The 27,742-nt window shown below is 38.4% G+C and overlaps 1 protein-coding gene across 7 annotated transcripts; it reads left to right on the top strand.

Moving 5' to 3' along the window:
- Positions 1 to 24: 24 nt before the first annotated feature.
- On the top strand, positions 25 to 27,742 carry rhobtb3 (Rho related BTB domain containing 3). 7 transcript variants are annotated; one of them, XM_067376711.1, is made up of 14 exons: positions 25 to 230; positions 363 to 617; positions 729 to 887; positions 2,115 to 2,355; positions 2,557 to 2,749; positions 6,115 to 6,272; positions 10,405 to 10,513; positions 14,207 to 14,593; positions 19,897 to 20,006; positions 22,302 to 22,404; positions 22,747 to 22,920; positions 24,308 to 24,379; positions 25,028 to 25,194; positions 27,604 to 27,742. In XM_067376711.1, coding segments are annotated over exons 3-14 (1,830 nt in total). In that variant the 5' UTR covers positions 25 to 230; positions 363 to 617; positions 729 to 885; the 3' UTR covers positions 27,718 to 27,742. The 7 variants fall into 7 exon arrangements, 5 of the variants coding, with proteins under 5 accessions (XP_067232812.1, XP_067232811.1, XP_067232815.1 ...); XM_067376710.1 differs by having other exon boundaries at positions 363 to 622; XM_067376714.1 differs by having other exon boundaries at positions 363 to 887; positions 2,129 to 2,355.

The following is a 27,742-nucleotide window of genomic DNA, read 5'->3' as shown; positions in this document are numbered from 1 at the left end:
CCACTCACGTCATGCAGTGGTGCCAGCATGCAGCATGTCTAATTAGTGTTGCTTGGCATAAATATTATTATCTCACACCCAAAGGACCTTTGGGTGCCCCTGCGGACCCCTGCGATGTCTCAGCTCAGGCATGGCGGTGGGCTCTTTTGACTTTGGCTAGTGCGCTGAAGGACTGTGGGGGGCTCCCAGGGGCCCAAAACCGATGTATTTTGCACCAGCGAGCGTCATATGTATGTGAAAATCTGGCTATTTTGCACTTGATTGAGCTTGCTTGTGAGACTGCATTTTATTTGTTAGGAGCAACTGTCAAAGACTCTCTAATATCATGTATTAATGACTGAAAGTGCCATTGGTTTGAACAGACAAGACAGCAGAGGCACAGCACTAACACGACCAGCCTGTGTGCGCAGCCCATGTGTGCGGTGTGGACAGCAAGTGTCCACGTCCGTCCGATCGTTTGCTGAGTCAGGAGGCACCCACTCGCGCTGCTCTTTCTTGTTTTCCTCTAGATTCTTATCTCATTGACCCATGAGCTTTGACGTTATGCTCAAGTGACGTCTGGTTTCAGGGCTCAGATCGTGCCATGCGTCCCGGGAAGCGCCGGATCCCTGTTTTCGGTGGAGTATGAACTTGTTTCTTCTAGCGCAGGATCCATTGGATCTTTTCTGCCTGGATGTGTGTGTTTACAGCCGGATCATTGCGCACCTGACACTCTTTCACTTTTACAGCGCGTGTTTAATGAATGAACAGTTCGCTTTTTCATTCTGCTGACGGATTATACCGTGTCCGACCTTCATTGCGGAAAACAGCCGGAGACTGATGTGAAAGCCAGCCGCTGAAGTACGTGCTCTACGAGCTTTGTTCCAGCGGACGGCTGTTGTGATCATGTAAGTATGCATATGACTCTAGCTTTGCCATGACTGAAAGCCCCAATAGCGCAAAATTGACAGGTATGCTACAGTACCCTGACATAAATATCAATACACTGTTACTGTGCACGCATGCATAGGTTGCGTGTGCAGTAATAATAGCTTAATAACAACAATTATTATATATGTATATAGAAAATTGTAGATAAATAGACGTATACTAGCCTATAATAACGTGTATGTTCCTACTAGGCTAATGCATGCAAATAATAATGCACTAGGCTAACATGCAATAATAATACAAGCCATTTTGGGCTGTTAACTATATAATATTTCATTTTGTCCTGGACCCTACATATTTTAGCAATGACCCCTGCTCATAAAAAAAAAAAAAAAAAAAAACTTTGTATTGTTTTACATAAAAATGTATTGTTTTATGTATTATATACTAAATATTCTCATTAAATTGTTAATTCATACTTTTTTAACAATAGTAAATTAAGAAGTAAATATATTGACTATATGTGTGTGTGTGTGTGTGTGTGTGTGTGTGTGTGTGTATAAAACCATACATTTGAAGGTATTTTATGACAAAATTACATTTAATGCAGTGTTAAGCCATTTATTCACAGTATATGTGACCCTGGACCACAAAACCAATCACAAGGGTCATTTTTTTTATTTTTTTATTTATTTAGATTTAGAAATCATCATGAATAAAACAAAAGCAGAATAAATAAGCTTTTCATTGATGTATGGTTTGTTAGGATAGGACAATATTTGGCAGAGATAAAAATGTGAAAATCTGGAATCTGAGGGCGCAAAAAAATCAAAATATTGAGAAAATCGCCTTTAAATTTGTCCAAATTAAGTCCTTAGCAATGCATATCCAGTTTTGATATATTTATGGTAGGAAATTTATAAAATATCTTCATGGAACATGATCTTTATTTAATATCTTAATGATTTTTGGCATAAAAGAAAAATCGATAATTTTGACCCATACAATGTATTGTTGGCTATTGCTACAAATATACCTGTGTGACATATGACTGGTTTTGTGGTCCAGGGTCACAGTTAACTTACAGTTAACCAATTAATGTAGCATTTTTGGAGTTTCTTCTGTAAAAATTACAAACATTTTCACAGCGTAGAGAAAGTCAGTGAACGACTTTGTGTGAAAGCTGTGGGCTGTGACTGCTTATATAAAGACAAATGGTTGGATTGTAATTTAAACTGCTGCAGGTCTATACACATAGTGGCCCTGGGTAGTGAGTGTCCTGGGGGCATCGGTGCTGGGGATGAGACGGCCGGCCCGGGACAGGTCCAAGGTGGTTTGTTGTGGAGCTATCTGGGCCACGGAGCTCGAGAATTGGATCCAAACTCCATGACCCCATCAAGGCATCCCCTGAACCCTGCGTTTATGGAGTACCAGTCTAGAGTATTCGGGGATGTCAGAGTTATGGTGCGAGATTGTCCCAGCTGGGTGAGTAACAGAGTGAATGAGAGAGGGATGATGGAATTCAAAAGCAGGATTAGGGTTTTTGCAGACTCTTGGAAGGGAGTTGTTTCCGCCTGATTGGAAGACTTAGTGATATCCATAAGCTGATTGGTGGAACAGGTGCTGAGCTACTGAGATATGCCCTCTTAACATCCCAGGTCATTTTATCCTTCGTTTTAATCACAGGACCTTTTGGACAGTGACTGGGCGAGCGTGCGGAGTGTTCTGGAGCAGGCCGACATCGTGGTCATTAAGTACTCGGTCAACGACAAACTGGCATTTCAGCAGGTCAGAAACGGCTATGCTCCAAGACTTCGCCCTCTTCTTCGGCACTGGGGTCTTCCTGTGATTCTGGTAGCCATTGGGGCGAGACTAAATGGTGAGACGTGATTAATGTTTCTGCATTGCATTCGTTTAAGCTATTTTTCTCTATTATGAAGTTTTAAAGAAAAATAAATGATAGTCAGCCTTTTGCAGTGCAGATGTGGGAGATAATGGCCTTAATGGAAACAATTTAACTAAACTTTAGTTAAAAATTGGCTGATATGGTTTTGCTTATGGAATGTGAGCTTAAGTACTGCAAGCCGAGCAAATAATGTCAAGTAATAATGATGGTGTGCATTTAAGCCTAATTACTTCATGTCAATCAAAGTATTAGACACTTAAATTGACTTTTAAACATTCCTAAAATGACAAAATTCAACATTAAATTCATTAAAATGGATGAACCATATAGGTATACTGTGGTGTTGAACTGGTTAAACATTACTGATCTTCAAAAGTAACACAGCATATGAGAAGCCTCTGACTTCAAGGAAAGGGAGAAGTCTGATCGAGCCGAGATTTGGCGTTCTTTTGATGTGCTGAGCGCGGTTGCGCTGTGAGCGTTTGTTGAATATGCTCATAGGTAAACATTTATAGACTCAAAGCACTTAGACCACAGATTTGGCTCCATTCTCTGCGAAAGCGGCGGCTCTCTGCTCACTGCATGACCTTTGAGATGTATAATTCATCAAGATGTGATTCCATCCAGCTACATCATTTATCCCTGAAGGATAATGGAGGACAAACGAATACGATGGGTTTGTTTAAGACTTGCAAAAATTTCCTGAAAAGCTAATAATTAATTAAGTAATAAAAAATGTAAGTTTCAAAAAAACAACTGAAATAAAAACACTTGCTAAAACAGGAATATTTGATTTATTTTAAATATTTGGTTTACCTGCATGTCATGTTATTATTAACCAACATTAGAGAACCGCGAACATGTGAATGTGTTGGTAATTTACTGAAAAAATAACATATTTAATGATAAGGGAGCTCAGCTGACAAAACTGCTGTTAAGTTTTGCTTGTCATAACTATTTTTTATACTCTGAAGATAATGTGAGAGTTGCTTGCCTGTGCAAAAGCTCAGTTTGATGCTACAGGGTGAAAACCAACAAGCATGTCTGTATTACAAATGATGCAGAATAAATTATGCACAAAGTTTAAAGGGATAGTTCATCCAAAAATGAAAATTCTGTCATCATTTAGCCTACCTCATGTCCTTCTAAACCTGTATGACAAATATTTTGTTTATAATCAGATTGATGACTCAATCTTATTGAAAAGCTGATATGTAAACACCTCAATTGATCCAATTACGCTCGATATGAATGAAATTTCGGATTGAAAGGGGTGGTGTAGATCTGAAATATTCCAATCAACAGGAAAATTAAAACTTTATAAATTATCCAAAATCAATTTTTGAGCAAGTACATAACCAGCCAGTGTTCAAAACTATCTCCTTACCTTAGCCCGGTTCACATCGGTAAGCTTGTAATAATGTTTTATAATTCAGGTGGTACTGGTGGGTTTTCGCGGGAAATTCAACCATGCCGTCATTTGTCTTTGCGTCATAACGTCATGTCTGTTTACATAAAGAACGAGTCCCAGCTAGTAGGCTATATCGCATGTGAGTTGGATCATGTATGGTATGACAAATTAACGTTAGAGATTAGACTGTAGAGAAATTGAAATCTACAGGTAACTCTAATACACACTAAATGCACAGTCACGCAATGCCGATGTTGTTAACATTAACAGTTTGAGAACAAAGTATAACAATAATAATAATTATCAATGGTTTGACGTGATCCAAGTGATTAGTTAGATTTAATCACCATTGGTTGCATGCTTTATTGTGATGCTTTTTTTTTTCAGATGGTTAGAACAAAAGTGGCAGACATGTTACTTACTTGTCCAGATAACATTTTCCTTACTTTGGTCATACTTCAAGACTACAATCTGTGATTCTGAAGTACAGTATCCATAATAATTCCACAAACAACTGCAATTGCAGGTTTCAAACAGAGATGGCGACAAAGGGGCAAACTTTACAGACTGCAGCTTTAAGCATGTAAACACATTTGAATTTGACTATTTTCTTAATCAAATTCAAAAATAGGCTACATTTCACACGTGCAGTCCTGTGATGCGTAGCCTATGTTTATATACATTTTACATAAGATGAATTTTGTATGTTTATTCATCTCATGTTTTATGAACTGGTCAGCGAATGAGATTGTATATTTACATTATATTTGCTAAAACCCTCTTCTTTTTCTTTTTGATATGTCTTCAAGCAAAAATGTTCACAGCGGCACTGGTGACATTATCCTAGTTTTGAACGCAGCAACTGTGCTGAATACATGTAATGCCTTGTGCGGAATATGTGATTAAGGAATATGCGAAACGGATTGCAATATTTAGGGTTCATAACAGAACAATCAGAATCTGAAATCGGATTGGATTCATTCTGAAAATGAAAAATTAGTGCATGTAAACATACCTTAAGGAACACAAAAGAAGATATTAAAAAACACGACGAAAGTCAGTTGGGCCCAATGTTGTTCAGACCCTAATGACTTTCAAAATATCTTCTTTTGAGTTCCACATAAAGTCATACAGTTTTGGAATGACATGAGTTGAGTAAATAGTGACAGAATTTTCATTTCTATACCTTTAGAACGTAGTGGTTTGTTTATTTCTTATACTGTAAGTATGAGCAAAAGTAATATTAATGCTAATGAATTCATGCCATGATGATCGTGCTATATTTCCTGTTGTTTGGAGACCTGAGGTAAAATAAGACTGTAAACATGGCCTAAATGGCTCACACATACTCACACAGTACATGTTTTTCCATTTCTCCGGGGTTTTTCTTTTATTGGCTACAGTGATTCATACCTCTTCCTGCCCATGCCCTGTTCATGTCTTTTTCTTCCACTCTTCTATTCTCACTCCATCTATCTCTCTCTCCATTTAGCTGTCTTTCCTTTCTATCATTTTATTGGCTCTTCTTTTCCCTGAGGCATTCCCCCTACTAGCCGGCCAACTCCTCCTAACACACACACAGACACACACACACTTTGTTTTTATCCAGCTATCCCGCTCTCTCATTCTGTCACTGCCACTCTCTCCACCCGTCCGCACAAACACATACTGAGTTTAAATTTACGCTGGTATAAACTTGAGCTGGCATGCATTGTTGCGTAATAAAGACTCGGATTCCGTCGCTCCATATGTCTGCCTGTTGACATGGCTCTGAATGTTATGTACTCCCTGTCAGTACGAGTCTAGATGTTTGCCTGCTTTATTTGGCCCCTTGCTCTAAAAATGTCATTTGTATTGTGCATCAGTAATTCGTTTGCATATGCATATATCACTTTTATGTTGTGTTCCCCACTGTCATCTTCCACAGATGAAGGCCCGCCGTGCACATGTCCTCTGTGTGCGTCCGACTGGAGCAGCTGTGTGCCCCACAGTGAGGGGCTCCAGCTGTCCAGGGACCTGGGGGCCACTTACCTGGAGCTGCCCTCTCTAAACAACTTTTTTGTGGGTCGTTACTTTGGCAGTGTGGTAAGTGTCTCTTTCTCTCTTAATCATTGTTAAGAAGTGTCATTAGTATGCAGAGGATCTGTACTTGAGGTTTAGTGGTTCCGGGCTGGTAACCACTAGGTTGGATGTTCAAACCTTGTAAGGGGTAATTTATAAACTCCATGTCTGGCGTGAAACATAAAACCCATCCATCATCCATGAGACCTTGAGCCCTGGTTGCTCCAGGGGGACTGTAATAAGTGGACTGTAAGTCATTTTGGATAAAAGCTTCTGCTAAATGGCTAATTAGAATTTATATTTTGAGAGCGTTTAAGGTTTCTCAACAGTATCTGTATCATATGCAATAAGGAGGCAATCATTTTTTTTTCATTTTTATCCTTGTAAACACAAGCAAAACATGTTTACAGAAATGCTTTTACAGTTAAAGGGATAGTTCACCCAAAAATGAAAATTTGATGTTAATCTGCTTACCCCCAGTGCATCCAAGATGTAGGTGACTTTTTTTCTTCAGTCGAACGCAAATTATGATTTTTAACTGCAACCGCTGCCGTCTGTCAGTCAAATAATAGCAGTAGATGGGAACTTCAACTATAGCATTAAATAAAACTTGCTTAGACAAATCAAAATTAAAACCTGCGGCTCGTGACGGCACATTAATGTCCTAAGAGACGAAACGATCGGTTTGTGCGAGAAACCGAACATTATTTATATAATTTTTACCTCTAATACACCACTATGTCCAACTTCGTTCAGCTTCCTGTTAGTGAGGACAAAAAACGCGTTGTGATGACGGAAGTGATGTCTCGCCCATATACTTCAATGAGCGCGAGACATCACTTCCGTTGTCTGAGCGCAATCAGACCTTACTAGCCGGAAGCTGAACGGAGTTGGACATAGTGGTGTATTAGAGGTAAAAAATTATATAAATACTGTTCGGTTTCTCGCACAAACCGATCGTTTCGTGTTTTAGGACATCAATGTGCCGTCACGAGCCGCAGGTTTTAATTTGGACTTGTCTATGGAATTTTTTCGACTCTTATTGTTCAAGTTCCCAATCACTGCTATTATTTGACTGACAGACGGCAGCGGTTGCAGTTAAAAATCATAATTTGTGTTCGACTGAAGAAAAAAAGTCCTCTACATCTTGGATGCACTGGGGGTAAGCAGATAAACATCAAATTTAAATTTTTGGGTGAACTATCCCTTTAAAGTCTATGGTGCAAGGCATTAAAGAAAGAATGCTTAAAGGCATAAGATTTTTGGATTAAAATATCCAAAAACCACTAGAACAATGTTATATATTTTGTTGACTTGTGTATTTACATTATACTTAAAGGTGGGGTATCCATTTTTTCAACTACACTGTTTGGGAGTTAGTCGGGCCGATACCAACAACAAACGTCTAACCATTAGGGGGACGAGCAAGAGGGAGATTTGAAAATAAGAAAAAAAAGCCTGCAGAACAAGAGATGGGACACAATACAAAACAGCTCAAAAGAATATCACTGGAATGAAGGTTTATGATTGGGCAAGCGCTTTAGGACCCACGTTTATATTAGAAAAGCTTTCCAGCGCTTGAGAGAGCTAAGCGGGAAGGCCTGAAAACAGATGTGGAGGCTGCTTTGATTCCTTCTCATGCGAGTAACACTGGGTTTTGATTGTCTGGAGCTGCTGTGCTATTGGCAACTAACAACAAACACTTGTTTGTATTTACTCTTGTGTACGGTACGTTGATTTTTTGTGCTTCCTTGTCGTTCATTCATCATCTGCGCTTTATTTTTCATGAAGCATTTTGTTGTGTCAGCTGTGATAAACAGACATCCACTCGCACTGCGTGTGTAACAGTGAGAGTTTTGCAGTTAAACTACTGCACACTGACAACTGCTAGAGAATGCGGTGTTTAGCGTCATTGATAGTGCATTCGCCTTGCATGCCAGCAGTGATCAGGCCTGGGTTTAAGACCGAATCGGAGCAGGGTGGTTAGGATTGGAGTGTGAGTTTTGGAGGCGAAGCAATGAAAAGAGAGGTGGGTTTGTTTGGGTTGATTTCAAATATCAACAGTGTTCAATAACAAATTTGAGAAATCACATACAGCACCTTTAAAAAGGCTACTCACTCATGTCCTTCCATTCCCGTAAGGCAAGGCAAGGCAAGTTTATTTATATAGCACATTTCATACATGATGGTAATATAAAATACTTTACATGAAAAGGAAACAAATTCATTAAAATAACAATGGAATGAACAGGAAACAAATATATGAGCCAAGGTTCCCCTATCTGATGTGGAAGAGACCTTATCCTGAAACTGAAACTCAGGCGCTGCCTGAAACTTAGCGGGAAAACTTACATTCGCTTTATGTTAGTGCTAGATGATGATGTAAACCTCAAAATATGCAATATTGGTCAATAAATAATCGTTATTCACATATTATTATTGTAACAGTTCGTAAATATGGGAAGAAGGAGGCGGGAACCGGCGAACGTTCAACAAAACTTTAATTCAAAATAAACAAAGAAAAAAACGAAAGTAATGCCGGCAGACCCTTGCGGACGTCTGCCGGCCACACAAACATAATAAAACATAAAATAAAGTCCAGGCCTGGTCCTCTCTCGTCCTTCACGGTCGTCGCTCCTCCTTTTATGCCTCCGGAGCTCCTCCGTGAGCGACTCAAGGCCGGTGCGCCTCGTGCCGTTCCCTCACGGCTCTCGCCCGCCCTGGTCGCCACAATTATATTCACATAATCATTATTCACATATGATTCACATATTCTTATTCTTTGAACCGATTTACGTTATATGTGCATTTTGAGACCTTTTATTTAGAAAACAAAAAGGTTCTATCTAATCAGTCGAATGAAATGTGTACGAGCCATTTGTTTTAGTTTATATAGTTTGTTCTTTCAGGCCACTAGAAGGCGCATAACATATTTATGTTGTGGCAGAATGCAAACATTTTGAAGCTCAATATCTCAAAACCGCTCAGAATGCAAATAGAACCTTATAATTCCAAGGTGGCGAAATGTTAAATAATAATAATAATAATAATAAAAATCAGCAGATGTAGTGTGGTGCAGATGTATCATGCATTCCTGCAATTTAATGATACCAATTAAGATGTGCACAAATTTGCACAAATGAAGCTCTAAGAAACCATCCATTAATATATTCAATTTTTTGACCTTAATTTTCTGATGAGTTATTTTCTCATGATCATGACTTAATGTTTATTTTTTGCGTGGTCTTAACATAACAACAGTTGGTTTTCTTCTGATCTCTACATAATTTTCTTGTTATCTTGACATAATAAAAATTGTTTTCTCTGGATCTACATAAACACCTTTTATCAGACAGCAACACATCTGACAGTAATTTAATGCTTTACTTTTTGAGTAATGCAATGTAAAATACAAGATAAAATAATTTCTAAATAAATAAAGCAGTAATTGATGTCATCATAGTCACGAGTTTGTTTTACAAGGCTGTTTATACGTTTTGGAACTGAACCAAGGTGGATTACTTTCATTAATCTGCCAATCTTGCCCCATAGACTTCCTCTGTAAGTGCAAAACTGTAACTTTGTGTTCATTTTTTATATATTGCCAGCCGAAAATTATTTTCTGTGGTAATTAGGACCGTGTCACAGATGCTGTATTAAACATGTATGAAATCCAGATTATTTTATTGATGTTCTCTGAATTTAAAATGTCAACAGTATCTATTTACATTGCAAACTCCATGAACCGCTGTTCAGAAAATTTACCCATATTGCACATATCACTCATTATTTAACATTTATTGCTAATCAATCACTATTTGCACATAGTCCAAACAAAATGCTGTTTGATGCTATTTAAACTCGGTGCAAACTGTATCTACCACTATTCACACTCAATGCACATAGCATCTAACAAAAAAACTGTCAAAATTTGGGTACTAATAGGCCTATGCACCCTTTTGGGGGGTAGTTAAGGTACAAAGTTGTCCTTTTAAGGGTATTGCCTCAGCGACAAGTTGTTGTACCCCTAGAGTTAAATTGTTTCTGACAGTGCACTTAATCTAAATAGCCACAAATACCCCACCATATTTGGTCTTGGTGTGATTGTGGTACATTTAAATGTTATTTACATGCTCTCTTTTGAATCTTCATACAGCTGGAATACTTCATGATTCAGTGTCTGAAGCAGAAAGCCAAAGAACGGCCAGACAAACGGCGGGGTCACAGGCTTAACGAGCCCCGCCCCCCTCATTTGGACCAGCCAGGTTAGTGGCTTCTGAGGTTTTTCCTCATTATTATGTACATTTTGCGTCTAGTGTTTGTATTTGAATTCCAACTCCCATTTTACTAAAGGATATTTTGGCATCTTTAGATTTTTCTGTTTCCCTTCAAACCTGTATAATTTTGGCTAATCTCACTAATAACGACTTGCAATTTGCTGGGCATCTTATCTTAATCTCTGCAAAGCAGCCGGGCAGCACAATATGCACAAAATGGCAATATTCATCAGTAACTGAGTCAATTGACTTGTCTGACATTTAGATAAAAGGATTGTCTGATGAAGGCTAGTAGCATTCTGCACAAGATGAGCATTGCTACCAGCACTGACACTTAGAAAGAGAAGCCAAAGCTTTCTGTAGTTTGCTGGTGTGGCTCCAGCACCACTTAGGCTCTTTTTATAGAGCACAGCCCATAAAATATGAAGGGTATTGAATGCTGGGAAACCATTGGTGTGGCCTCAAATGAATGGTTATGGATGACTGCATAAAAGTACAGCAGTTATATATCAAAAATGTGCCTATAATACAGACATGATGAATAAACAACATCTGTTTGTTGTACTTGTTCTATTTCTTTTTAACATCTGGTGTTAATGTGCCCGTCCCTCATTTGGGATTTGCTTTCACGTCATTTTTCCTGTTGTTCCCGTCTTATTACAGTATCCCTTACTCATCCTGTCTTGTCTGCTTTGCTTGTCTCATCATTCTCTTTCTCCACCTTATTTCCATCATACTAAAAAATTCCTTACCATCATCCTCCTCTGCTTAGCTCACCTTGTTTCTCCCTCTCTCTCACCTATTCCTTTTATCTTCCTCTTGCTCACTTCCTTTTGTACTTCCAGAAGTTCTCTACAGGAAACAATAACCACAAATAAGGGCGGTTCGGTTACTTCTCTAGAGTCTAGACAGCATTTAAATTCAATGCGACAGTTGTGAGCAATATTAGGGAGTTTAAAGGGGTCATGAACTGCATTGTTGTATTGTTTTATAATGTTTCATGGGGTGCACTTATAATGTTAGAATGATTTTAAATAAAAAAGGTCATAATTTAGAAATAAAAGGTATTTTTCCTACCCTGATTTTAGCGCTCTTATTTGAACGGTTTTAAGGGGCGTGTCTGCTGAGAGACTTCAGTGTAAACGCCCACTGCTGTGATTGGCTTACATCTTTGCATATTAAATAGCTAAGTATTACATGTGGAAATCTTTCGAAAACTTTTAGCACGTTTTTACTATTACAGCTCTCAAGGTTAACTAATCGTGAAAAGTGTTGATTATAGTATTATATTTAAATCTATAGCATTATATTTAGAAAGGTTGCAGTGATGAACATTGTAGCCGATTACAGACATGTTGTTGAGTGCATGAATGCAGTGATCTCGTCGTTGCAACTCGATTCCTGCACTCGCGAATGCTTTCATCATAACAGTGCAAACATGATGTAAATAAGAGATTCGTTGATTTTAACTGGAGGTTTGGCGCGAGTCCAGAACTCAGTCACTGATAAACTCGTGCTGTTTGACTGACAGCTCCAACGATTGCAAAGGGAGCGTTCTTTGATCGCTTTAAATATATAATTCAATCAATGTTTAAATAACAGATTATTTTCATCCTACTAAGAGAAAGAATTTGAAGTTGACCATTTAGTTTGATTTAATGTCACATAACTGTACATGAATCATTAATATCAGAAATCACTGGTCACAGATCAGGCATTAGAATTAACACAGTTACTCACATGTTGACACATTACTGTTGAGTCTATATCATAAAAGTCTGTTTGCAAATTAACTAAATAATCCACAATGAAATGTGCCGAATACAAATAAATAATCCTCAACTTCGACATTCACATCTTGCCGTTTCTAATGCCATCTTTATTGCTTGCTAGCTCTAATAACCCAGTGTTAGCGTCTCTCTGTTACCTAATATATGTAATGCGCAATTCGGTGGGCGGGGCTAAACAGCCACACTATTACGTAATAAAGTGACTCATAGATTACCTCAGAGTTGACGTGTTTTTGTAGGCCAACCCGGAAGTTAGCGGCGCACGGGTTCCCTCGATTGAAAGCCTATCCATTTTTCCCATAGACTTTTGGAAAATCGCAAAAAATAAGCTCTGTGTTTAACAAAGGGTTATGACACTTACACGTTTTGTCTATCAAGATAATCTTTACAAGTTAACACAACATTTATACATTTTGAAGCCTAAATAAAGTCGTCAGATCAGGTCGCGGATCAACGTCGTCACCAACAAACTTCCTCAAACTTTATTTAAAAAACAACTTTATTTTTAAACATGCTCGCTGATTATGATCTGATGAATACTTATCCACTTTTTCATGAGAAATGCTGTCCAAATGTCCTGTTTGTCATGATGACATCTAAAGTCCCTGCCAAAGGAAATAGTCCCTTTTAGCAACTTGTTAGCAACCGCCGTTTTTAAGACACAATAAAGGTTTAAAAAAAATCCCAAGCGGGTTATAACGGGTGTGTTTTATGTCATAGATCAAAACATGAAAATATTTAGAGGCTTTGTTAACCACAGACCTTATTTCAGGCGATATAGCAAAAACTCATTCAAAAAACCCATAGACTTTAGGGCGATGGAATCGGAAGTCCTAAAATGCTAACTCGCTTCCGGGTTTTGCCTACAAAAACACGTCATCTCTATTCCATGACCTGACGTTTTGCCAGATTGATTTCAATATAAGCTGTTTTTAGACTAACGAGAAAATTTTGAGTTCAGAAAATTACAGGATGTTTTTATAGTACAATGACCTAAATGTCAAAAGATCAAGGGAATTTTGATTTCTCAGTTCTTGACACCTTTAAGCAACAGCTGTTGATGGAATGGCAACTGCTGTAGCTAAAGAACTAAAAAAAATCGCTAAGCAACAACAAAGTAAAGGATCGTTTAATAATTTGACATAGTAAAAAATAAAATACATTTAAATAAAAGTAAGAGGATGGTTGCTTTTGGCATTAAATGACATACAGATACAATTAAAATGCCACATAACCATAAAATATAACATTTACTTATCTAATCTGTCCTGTATTATCGACTACAGCAAACTGCTATTCTCCCAGAGTACACGGTTACGGTAGAACGTCAAAAAGTAGCAGTTAAATTTGCGCATGCATAAATGCTGTTCTTTAGAACTTTCTATTCATTAAAGAATCCTGAAAATAATGTATTATGGTTTCCAGAAAAATGTAAGCAGCGCAACTGTTTTCAGCATTGATAATAATAAGAAATGTTTCTTGAGTAGTAAGGATTTTTGAAGGATCATGTGACACTAAAGACTGGAATAATGATACTGAAAATTCAGCTTTGCCATCACAGGATATATTTAAAAATAATTAAAAATATATACAAAAATAAAAAAGTCATTTTAATTTGTAATAAAATTTCACAATATAGCTATTTTACTGTATGTTTGATCAAAAAGACACCTAAATCTGCAATCAAAAGTCAGAGATTTCACTTTGAACTCATTTCTATTCTCTATATACTTACTGCTGACATTTGTGTTTCTTTGAAGGTTTTTAAGGAGAAACATCTCAGTTCTGAAGTTGATATATGAATGAATCAGACCCACATTTAGTCTCGTGAGCAATGAAAGAGCAACATCTGAGCATTAAAGCTGTTCTATAACATCTCCATGTCTTCCAGCGCGTCTTCCCCCAGTGAGAGTGGAGGAGTCCAGCTTCTCTCAGGACCTGCAGTGGCTGCTCGAGCGTGGCGTTCAATTTGCCGATGTTGCGTTCTACGCTGGGGACACTGGGAAGGAGCTGGGCTGGGCGCACGCGTCCGTTCTGTGTGCCATCAGCCCATACTTCAGACAGCTGTTGGTGGGACGGCAAGCCTGGGAAAGGCCCGTCTCGCGCTGCACCTGTAGGGAAAGAGATGGCCCCCACTCGCTTTTGTCCACTTGGGATGGAGGTGTAGATGATCTAGCCAGAGCCGACGGGCACCCTCCTGGACACCTCTCACGGCTGGTTGTGAAGGACCCGCTGCTGTGTTTATGCCTGTGGGAGACGTTAATGTTTCTTTACAGAGGTGAGAGAGAATGGGCACTGCTTGCAATATTACAGTTGATGTTGTTCAAGGCAACTGCTGTTGGATAAAAACTGCAATATATTGATGTTTATAGCTTTTCATTTACATGAGAACTCGGCTGTTTCTGTTAGACTAAAATGAGATTACATGAAGAGCAAATGGAGACCTTTGCTCAAGTCTAAAAAATACACTAGTAATCAATGTGAATGTGAATATTTTAAATCAATTTTTGTATTTACGGAGTATCTCCGGAGCTATTAAAAAAAGACTAATAATCATTTATTTCTTTTTATTTCATTTCATTTTAGAAAACATAATTCTCCTGAGCTATAAGAGAGCTAATGTCCTCTGGGTAGAGCTTCTTTTATTGCTGGTGTGCTGGCGGGTATTCTTTTTCCATGTTCAATCCTGTCACAACCGTAAATATGAAGCGAGATTAGCATTATTGAAGGAAACAGTGTGAAAATGCTTCCTCGGTTCTGCTGGTTTAGGCGACTCAATTGAGTTATGGTTAAAATTTTCTCTCCAATTCTCTGCCTTATCTCTTCAGCTCTGCAATTGTGTTTTCTTTTGTTTGAAAAGGAGGATTTTTATAGGATGCTTTCAAAATTAAAACGACTTTAGGTTGGAGGCTATTTGTTTGTGTCTAAGGCCTATCTGATTTATGGTTCTCTACACGTGCCTGTATGACGGCAGTCCGCTCTACAAGACCCTGGAGCGTTGGGACTGATTACCATGCTTGGGAGGACAGAGAGATCTCTGTGTTTGTGTGTGTGCACTTGCTGTTCTGCTTAAGTGTGTGCGTGACTGTACATGCAGATGAGTAAAATGAAAGAGAGAAACCAGAAGATGTGCATTAAATACTCAGCAAAAAAATAAACATCCTCTTACTTTATTTATTTCCAGCAAATTTCTTAAAGGGTTAGTTCACCCAAAAATTATAATAATGTCATTAATTACTCACGTCGTTCCACACCCGTAAGGCCTTCGTTCATCTTCAGAACACAAATTAAGATATTTTTTATTAAATCCGATGGTTCAGTGAGGCCTGCATTCACAGCAATGACATTTCCTCTCTCGAGATCCATACTACATTTAAATATGTTTTCCTACTAAAACATATTTAAAACAGGTCATGTGTGTTCAGTGGTTCTTTCTTAATATTATAAAGCGACAAGAATACTTTTTGTGCGCCAAAAAAAACAAAATAATGACTTTTCAACAATATAGTGATGGGCCGATTTCAGAACACTGCTTCAGAGCTTTACGAATCGAATCAGTGACTCGAATCTCCTATCAAACGGCTTTAAACAGCTGAAATCATGTGACTTTGGCGCTCCGAGTCTCTAATTCGATTCGCAACACTATCTTGTTGAAGTCGTTATTTTGTTTTTTTGGCGCACAAAAATATTCTCGTCGCTTTATAATATTAAGATAGAACCACTGAACACACATGATCTGTTTTAAATATGTTTTTAGTACCTTTACGGATCTTGAGAGATGGCCTCACTGAGCCATCGGATTTCATCAAAAATATCTTAATTTGTGTTCTGAAGATGAATGACGGTCTTATGGGTGTGGAACCACATGAGGGTGAGTAATAAATGACATTATTATAATTTTTTGGTGAACTAACCCTTTAAAGGTGTTATAGAGGATGTTTTGTTTTATACATTTTTGCAATATTACTTGAAACTGTCTTTACTAACTGATAAAAGACTATTTATTAGGTGCACTGAAAGGAATAATATCAATATACATCATCTGTGCACGAGGTAGGGCCTTAAAAACATCAGCCAATCATTTACATGATCATCGCATAAACGATTGGCCCTCTGGCTTGTCAATCACTGCCGTGACGTTCCTTGCAGCTGCGCGCTCCAGTAACTTTCCACACTCCACAGGCGCTGCATGCAATGTTTTTGTCAGGAGACAGGAGTAACAACTGCAGATTATGAGTTACCTGGGGTGAGTCCGACATAATGAATCCACTAACACGACACAGCGAATGCCGGTGGTAAACAAACACTCGTGTTCCAATACGAGTGCACGAGTTTTGAGAGGCGTTCCCTCGAAATGAGCTGTGAAGGAGGGCGGTTGTACTTGCGCATGCGCTCATTTCAAAAACTCACTAACAGTCTTTGGTTTCTCAGTCGTCGAAAACATCCTCTATAAAACCTTTAAAGGAACACTCCACTTTTTTTGAAAAAAGGCTCATTCTCCAACTCCCCTAGAGTTAAACAGTTGAGTTTTACCGTTTTCGAATCCATTCAGCCGATCTCCGGTTCTGGCGGTACCACTTTTAGCATAGCTTAGCATAGTTCATTGAATCTGATTAGACCGTTAGCATCGCGCTTAAAAATGACCAAAGAGTTTTGATATTTTTCCTATTTAAAACTTGACTCTTCTGTAGTTAAATCGTTTACTAAGACCGACAGAAAATGAAAAGTTGCGATTTTCTAGGCTGATATGGCTAGGAACTATACTCTCATTCAGGCGTAATAATCAAGGAACTTTGCTGCCGTATCATGGCTGCAGCAGGCAACTGTTTATCTCTAGGGGAGTTGGAAAATGAGCCTATTTTCAAAAAAAGTGGAGTGTTCCTTTAATGTGTAAATATTTGTATGAACATAAAAATATGTCCCTAAAATGTACATAAACCCTGTCCCTGGGAACACGCAACAAAGAGGGTGAGGTCATGTTGGGCTGCTTTAGAGAAGAGGAAAAGTTGTTGTTACCATGCCGTCATTTTACGCCGGACTGCTTCACAAACGAGGGTCAATTTAGTGCTGGATTTGCACAAAAGATTAACATGACGGCACATGCTAGTCGATGAGTTGAATCAACTCCACATCAACTACATAAATTTATCCACTAACCGTTCAGAAACGTCCAGATGCATTTTAAAAGTTCTTCCTGAGTCTCTCCATCAGTGTCTGACTCCGGTTTGAACAATGTAAGGCTGAACACCGTTACTGACGATCCTCATTGTGGCTGCGTGAGATTCTCCAGCAGTTGTTGTTGAGCGACCAAAGTGTGAGCTGTTAAAGCTCCGCCCTCTTCTGGAAAGCAGCCGGGAGCAGCAGCTCATTTGCATTTAAAGGGACACAAAAATGGCGTGTTTTTGTTCACACCCAAATAGGGGCAAATTTGACAAGCTGTAATAAATGATCTGTGGGGTATTTTGAGCTGAAACTTCACGGACACATTCTGGGGACACCAGAGACTTATATTACATCTTGTAAAAGGGGCATTATCGGTCCCCTTTAACATCCTAAGTTGTTGTAAAAGGATTTCAAATATGCTGTTCTTTTGAATTTTCTATTCATCAAAGAAAAAAAATGTACACAACTGTTTTCAACATTGAAAATAATATTTCTTGAGCAGCAAATCAGCATATTAAAATGATTTGCTTCAGCTTTGTCAATTACATTTTACAATATATTCAAATAGAAAACAGTTATTTGAAATTGTAATATTATTTCACAATATTACTGTTCCTTTAATCAAATAAATGCAGCCTTGGTGAGCATAAGAGACTTCTTTTAAAAACGATCCCAGGGTATAGGCTACACAACACCTACAATATTACTGACACCTAGTGGTGTGAATACAGCATCATGCATGCATAAGTAACCGTTTTCAGTTTCTGTTGTGTTAGAAATGTGCTATTCACAGTCAGCCATGTTTAATTTATTCTGTGAGCTGAAGTGTCAGGAGGTTACCAAGATAAAGCAAGTAGGACTCAGCTGGTCATGTGATCTCAACATGGCTGCCTCCAAAAGGTGATGCACTCCATGTGAATTGGAACAGCCTTTTTATAGGCTATCTCATGTTATTTTAAACAAGTAATTTTACTTTTGCTATGTTTCAGACTTCAGATAATCACCTTCGTATGGCATGAAAATAATGTCACAGAGCATATAAAATATTTTTCTTTTGATTTTGGGCTGAAGTGTATTCTGGAAGTTTCTGAAGGGTGTTCTGGATGTTTTCATGACATTCAACCATATACACAATTGTGATTCTATGCTCGTATTAGCCCGCCACAATATGCATTCCTCATAAGCCGGGAATATTACCTCCCGTTCCTCGTTCTATGGGACCTCCGATGCAAAATGGAGGCTGGAAGGATGGACATGCATCTCAATCAGGAGGCTTTAACAGTTCAGAAAACAGGAATGGATATTATAGACTCATTTATCAGAGTAGGCCATGCACAGAAGGTGAGAAGGTGAGACCCATACTGATGAGACCATCTCACCCCGCTGATATATAGTGTGATTTTGCAGAAGCCATTTTCATCCAGTGAGCCAAGGGCAGTCGTTACATTAACGGAAATGATACACAGAAACTCGTTGGTCGTGGTTTCTTTCGCCTCAAACCTTGCTCAATCCGTGTAGACAGATTTACAAATAAGGCTAGGTTAATATTATATCTGCTGAACTGTGATGGATGAAAATTTCTGTGACACCACCGTGGTTTTTACTGGGGGAGGGACATTTTTTACAATTTGATTTTTATGGAAACTGCTGTACCACCCCCCGGTCACCTTGATTTTGCCAAGTAAGACATGTTCCTGGATCAACATATTTTGTTGATCCTGGAACAACATTCCTATCTGAAAATTCTGTCCTAACTTTTTCCCAAACCCTAAACCTAACCCTACCCATAACTTATCCCTAAAATCAGAGGGAAATGATAGTTGAATAACACTGTTGTAGAAGCACCTAACCCAGGTTGTAAGCCTAAACTTGACATAAATGGTAAACTTGTTCCTCAAATCTGATTGGTTGATTGGAATGTTGTTCCAGGATCAACAAAGATGTTGATCCAGGAACGTCTTGGCAAAATCACGGTGACCGGGGGTGTGGTACTACCATTTTCCATAAAAATCAAATTGTAAAAAAACACCTCGACCCCCCCCCCCTCCCCCAGTGAAAATTTCTATGTGACACAACCATGGTTTTCATCCATCACAGTTCAGCAGATATAATATTAAATCTGTCTAGACAGACTAAGCGAGGTTTGATCCAAAAGAAACCACAAACAAGGAACATGTTGTACTTGGTGAAGTCATGTTCACCACCCCCACCTTATTTGTAGACTTTTATATCATAGCTGTAGTTTACTGAAAAGAGAATGCTGAGAAAAGACTTTGACAGCCTTGAGAGGTTGAACTGTTAGTTAAACTAAGCAGCCAGTGTAAAAGGATGAGATTTCCTCCACTGTCAGCTGGACAGACAGTTAATGCAGGATGCGTTCATGGGTCAGTGCGTGTTGGTGATGTGTATTCTTCGCAGGGGCCTGGGAATGGGAATACCTCGAGGAAGCCATCGCTGAAAAACTGAAGAACCCTTTGGCCGTGGCTCAGCTGATGGACAGGATACGCTCATTTGTTGGGAGAGAAAAGGTATCACTCTGACAGACAGGACGCTGATTGGATCTATAGAACTGAGGTTGCATCCGAAATCGCATACTCTCTTGAGTAGGTAATTATTTTGAATAAGTACTTACTTTGCGACCACTAAAAAGTATGTTCTATATAGAATGAATGTGTAGTATGAACGTAATCCGGACGTAATACATTCATCATGTTGTCACTATAACGTGACCTACCAGCGTCAGTTGCGTCGCTTCACTGCCATTCACAAATCTTCTCACGTGGCATCAAGAGATAGTAATCTGTCCACTGTATGCAATCTTGACGGAAGAAGTAGGTCATCCGGGTACTTTTTATCTGAGTACTGTAAATTTGGACATACTTCTTTTGTCACATACTGTTTTTCACCTACTATATAGAATGGAAGTATGCTATTTCGGATGCAGTCTGAGTTTGTTTGGCTGGCTGATATAAGACTAGTCTTAAGACTTAAAGGGTTAGTTCACCCAAAAATTATGTCATTAATGACACCCTCATGTCGTTCCAAACCTGTAAGACCTCCGTTCATCTTCGGAACACAGTTTAAGATATTTTAGATTTAGTCCGAGAGCTTTCTGTCCCTCCATTGAAAGTGTATGTACGGTACACTGTCCATGTCCAGAAAGGTAATAAAAACATCATCAAAGTAGTCCATGTGACATCAGTGGGTTAGTTAGAAGTTTTTGAAACATTGAAAATAAATTTTGGTCCAAAAATAACAAAAACTACGACTTTATTCAGCATTGTATTCTCTTCCGGGTCTGTTGTCAATCCGAGTTCACGACTCTGCAGTGACGCTGCTGACGTGTTATCCGGTGTGCTTGAGCTTCGTTTACAGTCTGAGGGAGACGCACGCTGTATTCAAGCTATTCTACATTGTTTGTATTTTGGTATTGCTATATTTTTTAAAATGGTGTGTAAGTGTGCATGTCCTAATCGCCAAAAACAACGACATAAAAGTGCATTACCAACGCCGACAGATGAAAGGATTCAATGGAATCGATTCAATGGAATGGATTCCGGAAGAGAATACAATACTTATATATATACATACACTTTCAATGGAGGGACAGAAAGCCCTCGGACTAAATCTAAAATATCTTAAACTGTATTCCAAAGATGAAAAAATTTCTATTTTGGGATTTTATTATTATTATTATTATTATTGGTATTTTTCACATTTGAATTTATCCTGCAACCAAAAGTGTCCAATGTTACTGAGATAAATTAGCATTTGTTAATGTAGGTTAATAAATGAAAATTATATTATTATTAAAATATAATTTATATTATAATAGGTGGTTGATATGACCAAATCAACTGTAAATAAAAATACACTGGATTGCTTTCATTGCATGAATTTATTAAATTTTACATTTATTATTTTTTAAAGCTACTGAAGTTATTCAGTCAGGATCAGTGTGTAATTTTTCTTTTTCTTTAGCTGTTTGATTAACTTTAAGTTTCTATATTTTTTTGTTTCTTTATCAAATGTGTCAAAAACTTAACTGCACATATATATATATATATATATATATATATATATATATATATATATATATATATATATATATATATATATACATACATACTCTGCCCGGCCAAAAATAAAACAAAACAAAAAAGTCACAAATGCTTCTATGAGTCTATGATTGGATCATTATTGCAGTAATTATTATGTTTCTAGCATGTTATATGTTTGGCAACAGTTCTTCTAACCCTAATTAATGGAGTGTGTAGCTTTTCATTTCTTAAACAACCATGTAGGAAGACACATCATGGCCATATTCCAGGATGACAAGTCAAGATTCATCAGGCTCAAATTGTGAAAGAACGGATGGGACGGAGCATGATGAATCATATTTTTCAAAATCTTTGGGATGTGCTGGAGTAGACTTTACAGAGTGCTTGACTCTTGCATTGTGGATATAAATGTTGTGAATCGATGTTATGTCCATCATGTGGTGCATCAATTTTAGGTCAAGATCTTATGCAAGAGTCAAGCACTCTGTAAAGTCTTCGCCAGCACATCCCAAAGACTTTCAATGAATTTAAGGTCTGGACTCAGAGGTGCCAGTTCACGTGTAAAGATGATTCTTCATGCTCCCTCCCAGCCATTCTTTCATTATATCACACCTGCAGTTGGTGTTACTGTAGTGAATCCACTGTTAAATTTACCAAGGTTTTGCATGGCTGACCTGGTTTCTGAATAATAAATGTTCAAGGTACTAACAGTATTCATCGCCTCAAATTGTGCACTGCAGTGTCGATTCGTTCTGGTTGCAGGCCCCCAGGGACACACCTACACCACGCTCTCAACAAGGTCCTTTGACATTGGGAGGCCTGTTCAATTCCCCTCTGTACTCTGATGTCATCTTCATGGTGCAAGGCAAGAGTCAATGCTAACCCTGCATGTCCATGGACATGAAAACAGTAATTTTAGAGCTATTTATACACTATAATAGTAGCTTTTAATATTTTGAATAAGCTTTTATATAGTACTTTTTATTCATTTATTTTAGTTAGTTGCTAAGGCAACCTTTCTAATGATTTTTAATCTTAGTTTTATTTAACAACCCTGAAACACACACACACAGAGACACAATGGCACATTGATTCAGAATTTAAAGTGGTACTGAGAAGGGCTTGTGTAAGTGTCAGAGCTCCTCTGTAATGCTTGACCCCATGGGTGTAAATGTGTTTAAGAGGTCATCTGTGTATCTGGTTCCAGGAAGCGTGCTGCCAGCGCACAGAGCCGTGCTTGTGGCCCGCTGCGATGTTATGGCTGCCATGTTTAGTGGAAAGTACGCAGAGGCAAGAAGTCGTGTGGTGCCAATCCACGGAGTCTCGTCTGATACCTTCCTAGCTTTCCTGGAGTACCTCTACACTGACACCTGCTGTCCAGGTAAGGATCTCTGGCTTTTAAAGGGATAACAATGCAAATTGTCATCATTTACTCACCCTCATGTCCTTCCAAACCTCTATGACTTTCTTCCGTTAAACACAAAAGATCTTTTAAAGAAAGATTTAACTGTTTTTGTCCATACAATGAAATTCAGTGGAGTCCAAAACAACACTGGGCCCCATCGACTTTCATTGTATAGGGGGGGGGGGGGGGGGGGTGTTTGGAACAACATTAAAGTGAGTAAATGATGACGATGGTCAATTAAGTGTTTCAGCTGTGCTAAAATATACTATGTGATTCAGAAGACTTAACCTTGTACCAATGTCTGAGTATCAAATGATACATCAGAGAGGAAAATGGACACATTTTGACATGACATTTTCTTTAATAAATTTGCTTCATGAAATAATGTCATTGAAAACTTACACTACTGCTCAAAAGTTTGAGCCTGGTAAGATTTGTTTAATAATAAAAAAAGTCTCTTCAAATATGCTGATTTGGTGCTCAAGGAACTTTTCAACAATTGTGCTTCTTAAAGGAACACTCCACTTTTTTTGAAAATAGGCTCATTTTCCAACTCCCCTGGAGTTAAACAGTTGAGTTTTACCGTTTTTGAACCCATACAGCCGATCTCTGGGTCTGACGGTACCACTTTTAGCATAGCTTAGCATAGTTCATTGAATCTGATTAGACCGTTATCATCTCGCTCAAAAAAATGACCAAATAGTTTCTATATTTTTCCCATTTAAAACTTGACTCTTCTGTAGTTACATCGTGTACTAAGACCGACGGAAAATGAAAAATTGCGATTTTCTAGGCCGATATGGCTAGGAACTATACTCTCATTCTGGCGTAATAATCAATTAACTTGGCTGCCGTACCATGGGTGCAGCAGTGCAATGATATTATGCAGCGCCTGTGACTCCCTGCTTGCACAGGGAGTGTGCCTTGCAACCATGGAGACATTTGTGAGAGATGCTGCGTAATATCATTGCGCCTGCTGCAGCCATGGTACATCAATGAACTATGCTAAGCTATGCTAAAAGTGGTAGAGATCGGCTGAATGGATTTGAAAACGGTAAAACTCAACTGTTTAACTCTAGGGGAGTTGGAAAATGAGCCAATTTTTTTAAAAAGTGGAGTATTCCTTTAATAGTTTTGTGGAAACCATGATACATTTTTTTCCAGGATTCTCTGATGCATAGTAATTTCAAAAGAACAGCATTTAAATGCAAATGAGCTGCTGCTCCTGACCTGCTTTCCAAAAGAGGGCGGAGCTTTAACAGCTCGCGCTTCAGTTGCTCAACAACAACAAAGCTGGAGAATCTCACACAGCCAAAATGATGATTGTCAGTAACGGTGTTCAGCCTTACATTGTTCAAACCAGAGTCAGACACTGATGGAGAGACTCAGGAGAAGAAGTTACAACTTTTTGAATGCATCTGGATGTTTCTGAATGGTTAGTGGATAAATTTATGTAGTTTCTGTGGAGTTAATTCGACTCATTGACTAGCTTGACCCTAGTTTGTGAAGCAGTCCGGGGTAACAGCATGGACAGGACAGCATGGCAACAACACTCTAATACAACAACTCTTGCTCTTCTCTAAAGCAGCCCAACATGGCCACGCCCCCTGCTTCGTAACTTTGCAGATGTTGTTTATGCTCAAACAGCAACATTACACACTAACTAAAGTTAAAAAAGTGAAATCATAATCAAGGACCCTTTAAGTAATAATATATTTAATTTTATGAAGCGTGAAGTTTTTTTTTCCTGCATGTCATGCCTAACAATGGCCTTTTATATTCAATGTATAGTGTGACATAATCCAGATGTTTCAATCACAATGGAATGTAGTGATTCAGGTCATATTAGTTACTAAACAATATAGGTTTAACAATGTCAGATTGCTTCACTCATTCTGTCAATCAGAGTGTGATGGATGCTCTGCTCTTTATATCAAGGACATTAAAAAACACTGTTGAGAAGAAAGATGCAAATAAAGACTGAGCTTGATTGACAGTGGGCGAATATGAGCCGAGGTTGATGGATGGGTGGTGGAGGGAGAATCAAAAGGTGATTGACGGTGGTGTGTGTCTGTTTGTTTAGCCAGTGTGTTGCAGGCCATGGCCGTGCTCGTCTGCGCAGAGATGTACCAGGTGAAACGGCTGCAGCACCTGTGTGAGGTGTGCGTGTGCGCGTACCTTCAGAACATGCCTAGTCGAGAGCTAGCATCTACGGGCATCAGCGTGATTCGCTTACTGAGGAGAGCAAAGGTGAGTCTTTGCATCTCTATGTCAACAGTAGAAAAACTTTTGAAGGTTTCATTTGCTTTAAGTGCTTTGGACCCATAAAATCATTATAAAAGTACAACCATGTACGGAAGAGAAATGAACATTATTATTTTTAAGGACGGATGTTATAAAGGCCATAGAAGCAGAATGCGGTTGTCAGTGCTGTATTTGAGTCCTTAAAGGGTTAGTTCACCCAAAAATTAAATTTCTGTCATTAATTACTCACCCTCATGAGTAATTAGTTCCAAACCCGTAAGACTTTCGTTCATCTTCGGAACACAAATTATGATATTTTTGACGAAATCCAAGGTTTTTTTTATCCCCCACAGAAAGAAACATTATTATCACCATTCAAATTTTAGAAGTAGTTATTTTTGTTTTGTTTTTGCACACAAAAGTATTCTATTCGCTTTATAACATTAAGGTTGAACGACTGTAGTCACGTTGACTAAATCAACAATGTCTTTACTACTTTACATTGCTTTCTATGGGGGATTAAAAAAAACTCTCAGATTTCATCAAAAATATCTTAATTTGTGTTCCGAAGATGAACAAATGTCTTACGGGTTTGGAACGTCATGAGGGTGAGTAATAAATGACAGAAATTTCATTTTTGGGTGAAGTAACCCTTTATTACATTACGTTTCCAGTTAATTTACGGTAGTGACAACCATATTCTATAATTTAATTCAAATCCGTAAAATTTCAGACTAATATTATTTTTAATTTCAGCGATGCTAACTGGATGCCACTTGCTAATTCATATATGCATGTGACATGTGACAAATGTATGTAGTGAAGTCATACAAGTTTGAAACATTTATCAGTGTATAATGCCTGTTCACTGAACAGTATTCAGTATGTAGTATGCTAGTACTTTATTCAATACATTTTTGAACCATCTTGTAAATAAATATGGCTGCACATTTTGCATTTTTTATCCAATTTTTGTGTGCAAATGCTGTAACCTTGGCAGTCCAATTCATTGAGCCAAGTAAGGCCAATGCAACATGGGATACAATATGGGGCAGTGTGTTTCAGTTATATTCTACCAATTTTCTATTATTATTAAAAGTATTATTTATATACTATTATAGTATTATATATATATATATACATACATAATTTGTTTTTATTTCAGTTTTATTTTCGTGCCTTAAATTAAACTTATTTCATTTAGCTCCCAAGACATTTTTTCCAATTTTTAAGTTGTTATACGTTTACATCAGGGGTGTCCAAACTCGGTCCTAGAGGGCCACTGCCCCGCAGAGTTTAACTCCAACTTTCCTCAACACACCTGTCTGGAAGTTTCTAGTACACCTAGTCAGACCTTGATAAGCTGGTTCAGGTGTGTGTCATTGGGGTTGGAGCTAAACTCTGCAGGACAGTGGCCCTGCAGGAGCAGGATTGGACACCCCTGGTTTACATAGTAGCTAGACCTTCAGATTGGCAGCAGATGGTCTGGACTCTATCACAGCTTTCATTGGCCAAGAGGATGTCGGACTGACATGTAATGCAACAAATCACAGTTCAAGTTTAGGGGCGTGAAAATGTAAAGTCGATATCCCTACAATAACAGACCGCCGTGTATCTAATCAATTATTCATTCAGGAACGTTATGCAAGTTTACTGCAACAGTGGAGCCACAAACTTGACATACTTTTGAAAATCCAGCGTTTAGTTGATCTTGGTAAGCGCTCATCGTCACAGTTGTAAACACGACTGCGTTCTTCTTCTACGAGGGGGTTTGGCGTCACGGCATTTGTTTCTAGGCGGACCGTTAAAGAACGCAACACGCACGTCTCTCGGACATCCTGTAGAATTCAACCAACCAGATGACGACTTTGAAAATCCTGAAGTGTTTCCAGTTAAGTGTGCCATATGCATCAGACTTTCAGCCAACAATCCATGGGTCTGACGTCTGAGACTAATGTTTACACAACAACGATGTACTTTCATTTTCATAACTTGCATTTTTTGTGTACAGACGACGTTTTCAAAACAATCCCCGTTCACACGGATCCGCAAAAACGATTAAAAACGCTGTATTATTCATGCCAGGCCAGTAGTTGGCGATGTCACTTTGTAAAGAAAAACTATGCGCCTATAGACTGAACACATAATAAGCATGCACAACATCACCATTTTCACAAATTTGAGTTTTTGTAGTTTACGCGGCAATGATAACGGTAACGCTTTCAAAAAGCTTTTTTTAAATGAGTGAAAATTACTTTAAATATTTTTAGTTAAGAACGTAAATTACACATTTTATCAACTATAGTAATTTGGTCACAGGGTTTAGTATTCGTATGGTAGTATGCTATTTCAAAAATATCTTCCAACATGTTTGTTAGTTAACATTCTATCTGATCTCTCTCTCTCTCATCTCAGTGTCACAACGCTGACCAGCTATATGTCTGGCTCCTCCATTTCATTGCCAATAACTACCTGATCTTCAGCCACAAGCCTGACTTCCTGGAGCTATCAGGTGAGCCACCCGCTTGACCACCTGGAAAGGATGTTCAAGCAC

This window comes from Chanodichthys erythropterus, chromosome 22 (genome assembly GCF_024489055.1).
Source record: "Chanodichthys erythropterus isolate Z2021 chromosome 22, ASM2448905v1, whole genome shotgun sequence".
In the NCBI taxonomy this organism is placed as follows: Eukaryota; Metazoa; Chordata; class Actinopteri; order Cypriniformes; family Xenocyprididae; genus Chanodichthys; species Chanodichthys erythropterus.
Note: the sequence above shows the minus strand (reverse complement) of the source record. Positions and strands in the feature narration are given on the sequence as shown.

Excerpts from the sequence above, each read along its gene's own strand:
- rhobtb3 (XM_067376711.1), top strand. Across the intron at positions 6,273-10,404 it reads GTCGTTACTTTGGCAGTGTG|CTGGAATACTTCATGATTCA; the intron begins GTAAGTGTCTCT and ends ATCTTCATACAG. Across the intron at positions 20,007-22,301 it reads CATTTGTTGGGAGAGAAAAG|GCCCCCAGGGACACACCTAC; the intron begins GTATCACTCTGA and ends TTCTGGTTGCAG.